Raw genomic sequence first — 12,056 nt, 5'->3', positions numbered from 1 at the left:
ACCAGTGCGACTGACCCGATCATCATCATATTTGTGATTGCGCTCAGGGGAGCTTCAGATGTTTCTAACGTTACGTGTTTTTGCAGCGTTGAGTAATGTTTCACAGACGTATCTCACGAATCGTTTCATAAGCAAAGTGAGAGATTCATTGCGCAGTGTAGAGAGCTTCGTTGATTATAAATGTGAGATCGAGATGAACTAAGATGAGTGCCAGCTTTTAATGATTTTTAAGGGAGTTTGTAAATGTGAGTTTGTAGTTCTGGGACTCCAGAGTTTAAGTCAGTAGACATTTTATGCTGTACCAGTTGTGCTTTATATGTTTGTTGTTCACCTATTTGTTCATGTTTTTTTTTCTCTTTGCAAAGGGGAAGCGGCCCATTGGGACGTTGAGGGGTCTGCTAAAAGTGAGTATTTTTAGGGTTAGTCCGCTTTGTGAAATTTTGACTATTTAGTTTAATTTCAATGTGTTTAAAGCCATACTGATGGCTGTTACATCACAAAATGTCCCGAGCAAAAACATGCTGCCATGTGAGCATTGGTGGTTCAGTGGTAGAATTCTCGCCTGCCACGCGGGAGGCCCGGGTTCGATTCCCGGCCAATGCAACAGCTTCTTTTGAAGATATTTTACGCACTTAAGCACCAATGCTTTTATTATAAAGTGACTTACAAACAGGGTGCAAATTTAACTTTTTAAGATAGACTCATCCGCTTTTTTGTTCATTCATTCACAAAACACGTCACTGTAAGGTACTTTTTATTAAGGTTACTTTTACCTTTACATTACATTATTACATTTACAGTTCTTAAATGAATTTGATTCACAACAAAACATAATTTAGTTCAATATTGTGCTAATTGCTCTGCTTGGGTGTTGATTTTAGATCCTGCGTGCAATTGAGCGGTACAACATAAGAGATTCATCGGGAGACCATGATATAAGCGCCACAATACAACATGGAGGTAAGATTTGAGTTAAAACAGTGTTTTATGGTTAATGCAACGCTACAAAACCTGTTTTTCCTCTTGTTTTTAATATCAAAAGACACTCTTAATCTGAACGCAGTAAGTCGAGTGTAGCAGCAAATGGGGGCGACAATGTTCCTGCACTCACTCCTCATTAGTATAGTGGTAAGTATCCCCGCCTGTCTCGCGGGAGACCGGGGTTTGATTCCCCGACGGAGAGACAACACTTTTTTCCCTCTGTGTTCACAGGAAAACTCATTTATAGACTCCCAATTGTATATCTAAAGATTACCTGTGAATAACATAATTGTTTTATTTTAAAATAAGACAAAACATCTCATTAGTAGATCGTTTTACTTACGAAAAGACGCTACTCTTCTAAACTAGACTTGTTTTTGTAGGATTTTGCGTCTCTTTGATTTTACACTGACTTTGAAGTGAAATATCTACAAATGTTTTCAAAGCAGCTTGTGAATCAGTAGTTAAAACAGCTCTACTGTGTTGGTTAGAGCGTGGTGCTAATATCATTTATCCAGTGAGGAGACGAGCTGACTGACAAGAAGAGGGAGGTGAGACACACAAGACGATCGCGGATGATTTAATTTCGAAACAAGATGCAAAAGCGCAAAGTGAAAGTAAAATGCGCTCATCGCTTTTTACAAGCTATTTAAAAGCGAAGGAAAGCGAGGAAAAGAGGGAATGCCCCCGCGGTGATACCGGTATTATCGGTGTTGTCACACGTCGATTAACCTGTGGGAAAAGTTCCTCATCGTCACAACCTTACAGCTCATGTGTGATTTTGCTGATTAAAGGCATAGTTTAGTTAAAATTCTGTAACACTTTACAAGGTCTTGATTGTTAACATTACATAATGTATTTGCTAACGTGAATATAATGTGAATAACATGAACTATGAGCAATATTTTTTTTACAGAATTCAAAAATATGTCTTATGTTGGTTGATAAAAATATAGTTTACAATCAGGTCTCTATTTTTTGTTGCATTAGTTAATGGAGTCTTTGTTAATCTTAAAAAACAAAAACAATTATTTTATGTTTGTTCATATTGCATTTGCTAATGTTAAAATAGAACTTGTGAATTTAAAAATATATTAGTAAATCTTGAAACTTACAAGATTAATAATTGATGTAGAAGTGCTGTTTATAGTTAGTTAATAGGGGTGGGAATCACCAGAGGCCTCACGATACGATATTATCAAGATACTTGTGTCACGATACAATATTATTGCGATTTTGCGATTCTGGATGCACTTGGCCGAAAACCGAAACTGCTTTATAATGATTATTTATTATTTGATTAAATAATATAAAGTAATTTTGTAAGACTTTTTAAATTTAACTCAATTTTAATGATACTAAATAAATAAAAAAAACAAGCCAATAAAATAACCACACTTTTACTGAAAGTAACACAATAACACTGGACAGAATTTATATTAATATTGGTAACACTTTACAATAAGGTTCATTAGTTAACATTAGTTAACTACTTTAGACAATGAACTAAGAATGAACAATAGTTCTTCAGCATTTACTAATCTTAGTTCATGTTAATTTCAACATTTACTAATGCATTATTAAAATCAACAGTTGTGCTTGTTAACAGTTAATGCACTCTGAATTAAAGGGATAGTTCACCCAAAAATGAAAATGTGATGTTTATCTGCTTACCCCCAGGGCATCCAAGATGTAGGTGACTTTGTTTCTTCAGTAGAACACATATGATGATTTTTAACTCCAGCCGTTGCAGTCTATCAGTCGTATAATGAGAGTAAAAAAAACATGCACAGACAAATCCAAATTAAACCCTGCGGCTCGTGACGACACATTGATGTCCTAAGACACGAAACGATCGGGTTGTGCCAGAAACCGAACAGTATTTATATCATTTTTTACCTCTAATACACCACTATGTCCAACTGGCTTGAGCCGCACAGGCATCCGGTCTTGTTCGTTCATGATAGTTAATACATTAACTAACATTAACTAATGGAACCTTATTGAAAAGTGTTACCTTAATATTAAATATCAATATATTATTTTTACTTCTATGTAACAGAATCAGGTATAAGTTTTTTTTTTGTTTTTTTTTGACTAATTATCCAAATAATGTATAGTCCTACAAAGCTATTACTATCAGAGCATATGAGCAGAGCATAGAGGAGCGTCAAACCGCGCAGTGACGAGGAGAGTGAAACATGCGCGCTGAACACTGCGGGGCGGGGCACGATATATATATTATTATTATATGTATCCTATATTTTCAATGCATCCCTACTTACATCCCCTCCTTGTTTACAAATCTGAAGTAAGTCCATACATCCGATTTAAATGAATGATGCAGTGCTAATTGACATATAATTTATTACAGTACAGAAACTATAAAGTATATATTTTTTACCAAATTCTGTGCAGAAAATTGAAATTTTTTTTGTAGTATATAAAATAATCATAAAATTGCCATTAGGAAAAAATTATAGATTACAAATGATTGATTATTGTCCAGCAGTGTATTTGATTTCTTATAGCAAATTCAAAGTAAGAGATAAGAAAATAATTCTTATAAAAAATAATGATGCATACATACATAAAATTATTGTATTTGACATTTCTATCACTTCTGAAATTATGGCTGCCCTGGCGTGACAAAATGTTATACATAATACTTTTAAAGCTTTTTTTAAAAAATCTGGGCTTACATAAATTTCTGCATATGCCAAATCATGCCATAGCATCATTAAACTAGCACACTTAAAGAATGCAGAATCAAATCGTTAATCAAATTCAGAATCGAATCGTTCTGAATTTGCAAAAATAGTTCTTGAATCGAATCGAAAACCTATGAATCGTGAATCGAATTGATTCGCTGTCTACCCAAAGATTCACAGCCCTACTATTTTGAAGTAAAGCTTAGCTTCTGTGTTTTCAATTTAATTTTAAAGATTTGATATTTTGAGTTGGTCATTTTTGTAGTTTTTTCTTGATGTCTACTCAGTGTTATAGTTTTAATTGATGTTTTGAATTATTTTATTTTTATGTTCCATTTTCTTTTTAATTTCACAGGTTATTTTGTCAATTTTATTGTTCCTATGAATCGTGAATCGAATTGATTCGCTGTCTACCCAAAGATTCACAGCCCTACTATTTTGAAGTAAAGCTTAGCTTCTGTGTTTTCAATTTAATTTTAAAGATTTGATATTTTGAGTTGGTCATTTTTGTAGTTTTTTCTTGATGTCTACTCAATGTTATAGTTTTAATTGATGTTTTGAATTATTTTATTTTTATGTTCCATTTTCTTTTTAATTTCACAGGTTATTTTGTCAATTTTATTGGTTTTTGCCCTTTTAAAATATGTAACGTTATTAATTTTGTATTTTTATCTATTCTAGTACTTGAATAAAATAAGTATAATATAATATAATTTAATTTCAGCTAACACTTATTTTAAGTAACAAAATATTTTTAATGGTTGCAGTTAATGATGATGACATTGGCAAAATGCCCACCAGATGGCAGCATTTCTAATAGACCGTATATAAAACAATGCTAACTGTAAATAGTGTGAATATCACTAAACTATCTTTCCACAGATTAAACAACATCAATGATTTTCAAATCTCCAGCAAAACCAAAACGTTTGCCCCGTGTGAGGCTCGAACTCACGACCTTCAGATTATGAGACTGACGCGCTGCCTACTGCGCCAACGAGGCCTGAAGAGTGAGTGTGCAAAACCCCCTCATGTTCCTGCAGGAGCGCATCTGTAAATCTCAGCAAACTGGTTTGCATTTCAGTTCTGTCCTTGATTTTGAATATCTGTTCTGTACTTGATATGTTTGTGTTAACATCTGCTACAATCCCAAAAGACAGTTTGTACAAAAATGACTGAGGAACAATAGATCAGTTTAAACAATGAGATTCAACCTCACCCACTAGAGGGAGCCAAAGCAAACAGCCACTTTAAACATTGTAGATTTAGGCCCAATCCCAATTCTATTTTATACCCCTTCACCTACCCCTCGGCCTACCCCTTCCCCTTGTCCCTTGAAACAGAGTGTCAAAAAGGTAGGGGTGAAAATATTCCCCTAAGAATTGGGACACCACTACTACACCGTCACACGTCATCATACGTCGTCTAGCTCCTACAATACACACACCTATACTGGTGTGCATTAGAGCCTTTAAATACCATTCTGTATTAGTGTGCTGCTTACTGACACACACACACACACATATCGGAGATCGCGCAGCTCACACATCCAGCAGCAAAGAAACTTGTCAACGCTGCCCCACGACTTTTATTAATAACAGTTTAAATACTCGCTACAATATATTTTCCAGCAACGAGAGGATATAATCGCTGTTTTTGAAGTAAAACGCACAGACGTGCATACACGCAACTTTCATCTCTCTCTCTCGAATTGGCAATATCTGAGAAAAAAGTTAAGCGATTTCTAATTATATGTCTATGGTGGTTATCGCCCTGATCGGACATGAAAATATGTTGTGGCACTATCGTGCAGTCTGTAATGATATGATGTTAGCAAACTTTAGCGATTTTTTGCAAACATTTCTTTGAATAACATGACCGTAAATATGAACACACGGTTGAATGTAACATAAAACAAATGATTACTTTTCATTAAAATCTTTATTAATGACAATAATGCTTACATTTATGTGTTTTTTTGTTCGCTCGGGTTGATGCTGTAGATGCTGAGATAATTCATACCCTAAAATGCATAAATTACATTTAAAACCATACATTTCAAATGCATATATTAAATGCATATAGTAAAAAAATGTCTTCATTTGGACAACTTTAAAGGCAATTTAACATGCATATAATAAAAAGAAATGTAGATTAAAAATACATATATTAAATAAAAATGTAGATTTAAAATGCATATAATAAATAAAATGTGTAGATTTAACATGCATATATTGAATAAGGATTGTGCATTTTAAATGCATATATTAAATTAAAATGTATTTTATATGCATATATTAAATAAGGATTGTAGATTTCAAATGCATATATTAATAATTGTAGATTTAAAGTGCTTATAATAAAGAAATGCAGATTAAAAATACATATAATGTATTAACTAAGGAGTGTGCATTTAAAATGCATATACTGAATATATTTGTACAAAGATGATTGAGCAACAATAGCCTAGTTTAAACAATGAGAGTCAGCCTAGCCCACTAGAGGGAGTCAAAGCAAACAACCACTTTTCCAAAGGTGGCCTTGAATAGGTCAGTGTGTTTTTTTGACCTAAAGTGTGTGTCTAAAAACCCCTTTGATAAGAGCACGGCGTGTCCGTGTGCCACGTTATCACATGCTGTGAGTAAATACACTGCTGCTGAGCTCAGATCTTTCTTTCTGTCCAGCACAGCCGTCTGAACAGCAGCATGTCAGGCCTTAATGCTTCGCTGGGCTACTTTTTAGCCATAGTCGGCATGAGTGTGGTTGGGCGGGTGTTGTTCGCTCGCTGGACACTCCTGACGGAGTTCATCGCCGCTTTCGCGCTCGCTGCCTGCAGATTGGAGGTGGACACCATCGCGGAGGTCGGCCAGTGGGCCGGCGCGCTTGGGCCCGACGTCGCCGTCACTATGCTCTTCATATCCCTCGCTGTCCATGGCGTCGTCATGCAGGGCGTGAGCGGGAACCCGTCGGTGACGCTGATGGGGCTCCTGCAGAAGGACGTGGGCGCCGTGTCGGTCGTGCTCAGCGTGGCGGCGCAGTTATTTGGCGCATACGCCGCGCTTCTGGTCGCCGGGAAGTACTGGCAGATGGAGCTGACCGACATGCACATGATCAAGAACCTGATGATGTCCGAGTGCAGCACGTCGCTGCAGGTCCCGCCGCTGCAGGGAGTCTTCGCCGAAGCCCTCGGAGCCCTGACCTTTCACCTGGTTTACCTCGTCATGAAGAACAGGTCGCAGCTGCTGCAGATTCCCATATTCGCCGTGCTGCTGACATTCATCGCCTATGCTGGTGATTACTTTTAAAATTGACATCTAAAATGCATATATTAAATAAAATTTTTTTTACATTTCTAATGCATATAGTAAATGATGATTGTGTCAAATTCTAAATAAGGATTATATATTTAAAATGCATATATTAAGGATTGTGCATTAATACGTAAATATTACATAATGATTGTAGACTTAAAATGCATGTATTAAATTAAAAGCTACATCTCAAATGCATAAATTACATTTACAAATATACATGTTAAATAAAATATAGATGTAGAATGTGTATGTTAAATAATGATTAAATATTTAAAATGCATATATTAAGGACTGTGCATTAAAATAAAATATATTAAAATACAAATATTAAATAAAATATAGATGTAGAATGTGTATGTTAAATAATGATTAAATATTTAAAATGCATATATTAAATAAAGATGTGGCATTTAAAATGCATATATTCAATTGGGGTGGAAAATAAATAGAAATCATGATTCTGTCTGAGCTATGCGTTTTAAAACGAACACTAACTAGTGTAAAAAATAAAAAATAAAAATTTTGTGATATGATATTTTTGCCATATCGCCCACCCCTATATTCAATAATGATTATAGAATTAAAATGCATATACTAAATCAAACATGAAAATTTAAACTGTAAACATGTTAAATATTGTTCATTCAAATTGAGAATTTTGAACATTGTAGATTCATAATGTATATATTAAATTAAACATTGTATATTTAAAATGCATATATTAAAACTTGAACATGTAAATGCATATACTAAAATTGTAGATTTCAAATGAATATTTTAAATAAAGATTGAACATTTAAAATTCTTATTAAATAAGAATTATTGTATTAAAAATGTTAATATTAAAAAGGTATTGTAGATTTGAAATTCATATATTAAATAAACATTGTATATTTAAAATCCAAAATAAATAGATTGATAGATTAAAATGCATATATTAAGTATGGATTTTGCATTTAAAATGCATACATTTAAAAATTTTAGATTTTTAAATATTAAATAAAGCTCATACATTTCAAATGCATATATTAAATTAGGATTGTGCATTTAAAATGTATCAAATTAAAACTTGTACATATATAATGCATATATTAAATTTAAAATTGTGAATTTTAGATGTGTATTAAAGATTGTAGATTTAAAATGCATGCATTAAAGGTGCAGTAGGAGATCTACAGTTCATGCACGTAGCTCACTTCTAACGAGCTGGTTATCTGAATCGGGTGTGTTAACCAAGCGAGACATGCAAAATATGCAGAGCTGGGGGCGCGAGGACTGGAATTGGGAACCGCTGGGCTCATAACAAAAAATATTTCTGAAGACAATCACCTATTGCACCTTTAAACAAGGATTGTAGATTTAAACTGTATACAAATAAAGCTTTTTAAGGAAATAAAGTTTAATTAGGAAAATCAATTGCACTTTTTCAAATGCCAGTGTCTTTAAGAGCTGTTTGTTACTCAGGAGAACCTCTTTGACTGTTTATTAGAAACGTTGATGTGAAGCATTTGAACTCCTTCATCCTCACTAATGTCTCCATCACACCAGGAAATAACTACACGTCTGGATATGTGAATCCATCCCTGGCTTATGCCATGACATTCACCTGTCCGGGACACACTTTCCTAGCGTATTCTCTCGTCTACTGGCTCGGCCCTCTGATTGGTGAGTCCATGTAGATATCTGAAATATTCTTTAATACCAAGGAACGTATTAAAATAAGAATGACACAGTTCAAACGTATCGGTCCAAAAATGCTTTTTTGGCATTCCTGAGATGTTTTGGTGTTGTAAATTGTGTATTTTTCCAGGCATGACTCTTGCGCTCTTCCTGTATTTGGGAAACATCCCACTGCTGTTCAGCAGGAATCTGCTTTACTCCAAGAAGGCACGTTTCCGGGTTCCCAAAGGGAAAACCTCTGAAGACAAGAGCAGCTGAAGAGACATAAAAACACAGCACTGATGTGGTCACTTCATAAACCATATTTTATAGTCACAAAACATATTATGGTTTAACTCTAAATCTGGTACAACTTCTCTGGTTACATTTCTGTTCATCTGGTTTGAGGTCTGCAGCCAGTTTCAACAAACCTCTCGTTTTGTGTGAACTTTATACTAACATCTAGGAGCCAAAGAACATTTTATTAAATATATAGCTAAAAATATTTAATAAGGGGGAAAAGGAAAAAATCATACAAAAGTACAAGAAAATGTACAAGAAAATTGTGATAGGTTGTCTGTAAATGCCACTTTGATAAAATATTCAAAGTATGCCAATGTGTAATAAAATAATTTGTAAAATATATAATAATTTGTTAAATATTTTTTAGTCTTTCATAATTGCTGTTCTTCTTTATTCTGGCTTGTTTAGAAAATACATGATAAACAATAACATTTCTTATCGAGAGATGTATATAAATATTATATATTTAACATTTTTAAATATTATATATATATATATATATATACACACATATACATACATGCATATACACACACACATGCATATATATATATATATATATAAAAACATTTTTATGATTTTGAACCACACTGAAAACTGATACTGTTTGTTTTTTCTTTGTGTGTGTGCGCATGTAATTTTTTAAAAATAAATGATGTATTGTTAGTTTTACTCTTGGTCTTTGTAAAAACAAACCCATCAGAGTACTTGAAATCTATCTACAGTCAGTAACTTATTCTCACAGTAGATGTCACTGTCTTTATACATTCAGACTCGTAACGAGAACATCAGAGTGAAAACTGATGTAATCAAGTAAAATTGAGAAATTTTAAAAAGTTTTTATCACTCATCCAGAGTGGTAAGTACTAGAAAAGTATTTTTAATGTTTGTAAGTCTTTTTTAAATCACTAAATATGCAGTGTTTACCCAAACAGAGTTAAAAAAAAACTTTAATTCATTAACTTGCTTATGTACTAGGTGTGTACAATTTACAGGTTAAAACGGCATGCTGGTTTAAATTGGCCGACAGATATACATTTTTATGTATGGTTTGACTCATTTGAATCGAATCTTTTACTGAATCGTTTAAAGAGAGCTCATGAGTTCATGCATTACTGACTGGGTAACCAAACTTTCACAAGTTATTGTTACTTCCAGCAATATCTCTCTGGATTGTTGTAGCCTACATAAAGACGACACGACAGGAATGGGTTTCCTGCAGTATTACACTGACCAGGGGTGCGTTTCCCAAAAGCAACTATGGTCGCAAGTTCTGTCGTTACCAATAGAGTTCAATGGAACTAACGACCATAGTTAGCTAACAATGCTTTTAGGAAACGCACCCCTGAATAGATACAAATGTGTTAAAACGCTGAGTCTGAGTTGTTAATGAGGGCAGTAAACCGAGGGCCTATAAGCTCATGCCTGTGGTTTATTCTGCTTGGTACACTGTATGTTTGAAGAACAGTGTGTGGGTGAGGTGTAATTTCTTACATCCGCAAAGGAACTTCATGAGAAGAACAGACTGCTAAACTGACTTGAGAGTCAGACTGAAAGTGCAACTTAAGTAATCTGGTAACCACTCGTCAGTCAGGATGATTTTCTTTCTTCTGTATACGCTTATCTTCTTCATCTTTTCAGGTGAGTCACTGAAAATATATAGTTAATTGGACGTTTTATCAGATGATTTTGTATTTAATGAAACGGTTAACAATCGGTCAGTTTTAAGGCCCGTTCACACCAAGGACGATGACTATAAAATCGTTTAACCTTTAAAACCTAAAATCATTCTAAATTTAAAAGAATAGAGTTCATGCTAAAACTACACACATAGGAACCATATCATTTGAATTACTTTCAGAACTTTTTCTTTCAGCTGACAAACTTTTTACAAACATTGACAGCCAATCAGAATCCAACCTGCTTAAGAGCTCAAGCATTTAAAGCAGCAGAAAGTGCATAGGTGTGAACACTTACCGTTCTTGGTGTGAACGGGTCTTCACACATTTTTACAGCGTATACTTAACTGTCAAAAGTGCATAATCTTTATCATATGTACTTGAGAAAGTGCTTTAAATGATTTTCAGGTGTGTTTGGTGCTGCCGATACTGATGAAATCCAGTCCATATCAGTGATGAGGGGAGATTCTGTCACTTTACACACTGATGTTACTGAAATACAGAGAGATGATGTGATACTGTGGACATTTGGATCAAAAGACAATCTAATTGCTGAAATCCATAAGCAGATCGTCTATATGTATGATAGTAAAGGACGTTTCAGACTGGAACAAAAGACCGGATCTCTGACCATCAGAAACATCAGAACTGAACACTCTGGACTTTATGAACTAACAGTCATCACCAGCGGAAGAACCTCATACAAGAGATTCAATGTTACTGTCAGTGGTGAGTTACAGATTACTTTTGTATTTTAGTTTAGTTTAAAGATTTTGAAAAGGACACATTTTAATAAATCTGAAATGTCTGTTTATACAGATACTTTGGAAATAAATGTCGCTTACCTGCCGGTTCCTGTCATCAGCAGTAACTCTCCAAACTGTTCATCATCATCACATTGTTCACTGGTGTGTTCAGTGGTGAATGTGAGTCGTGACTCTCTCCTGGTACAAAGGAAACAGTTTATTGTCCAGCATCAGTGTGTCTGATCTCAGCATCAGTCTCTCTCTACCTCTGGAGGTGGAATATCAGGATAAAAACAGCTACAGCTGTGTGCTCAACAATCCCATCAGCAAGCAGACTCAACATCTGGACATCAGTCAACTCTGTCACACATGTTCAGGTACAGCAAATGTAACATTAGTGCACTTTAGAGAACTGAAGGCGTTAAAGTGCATTGATAACTATAACAATAACTATATCAACGTCTCTACCAACGGTCAATAACTAACAATAACTATAATGATAACTATATTAGCGTCCACACTAACAATAACTATAACTACACTCTAAAAAATGCTGGGTTATTTCAACCCAACGTTGGGTCAAATATGGACTAACCCAGCTGTTGGGTTAAATTTTTTAAATAAAGTTTTAACCCAAAAGTTGGGTTAGTCCATATTTGACCC

General features: G+C 34.4%; 1 protein-coding gene, 2 non-coding genes and 1 pseudogene across 3 annotated transcripts; 3 read left to right on the top strand and 1 right to left on the bottom strand.

Moving 5' to 3' along the window:
• The first annotated feature begins 532 nt into the window (after window positions 1-532).
• On the top strand, window positions 533-603 carry trnag-gcc (transfer RNA glycine (anticodon GCC)). Its single transcript has one exon. It is a non-coding gene; the product is annotated as a tRNA-Gly (tRNA).
• Window positions 604-4,622: 4,019 nt separating this feature from the next.
• trnam-cau (transfer RNA methionine (anticodon CAU)) lies at window positions 4,623-4,695 on the bottom strand. Its single transcript has one exon. It is a non-coding gene; the product is annotated as a tRNA-Met (tRNA).
• A 1,618-nt stretch (window positions 4,696-6,313) lies between these two features.
• aqp12 (aquaporin 12) lies at window positions 6,314-9,406 on the top strand. The gene is made up of 3 exons (XM_016554592.1): window positions 6,314-6,983; window positions 8,555-8,671; window positions 8,817-9,406. The coding sequence occupies exons 1-3, from the start codon at window positions 6,398-6,400 to the stop codon at window positions 8,942-8,944; spliced, it is 831 nt and encodes a 276-aa protein (XP_016410078.1). The 5' UTR covers window positions 6,314-6,397; the 3' UTR covers window positions 8,945-9,406.
• Window positions 9,407-10,563: 1,157 nt separating this feature from the next.
• LOC107741804 (uncharacterized) overlaps window positions 10,564-12,056 on the top strand; it is a 6,620-nt pseudogene continuing 5,127 nt past the window's right edge.

This window comes from Sinocyclocheilus rhinocerous, unplaced genomic scaffold, assembly GCF_001515625.1.
Source record: "Sinocyclocheilus rhinocerous isolate Xijiao unplaced genomic scaffold, SAMN03320098_v1.1 scaffold1277, whole genome shotgun sequence".
NCBI lineage: Eukaryota > Metazoa > Chordata > Actinopteri > Cypriniformes > Cyprinidae > Sinocyclocheilus > Sinocyclocheilus rhinocerous.
Note: the sequence above shows the minus strand (reverse complement) of the source record. Positions and strands in the feature narration are given on the sequence as shown.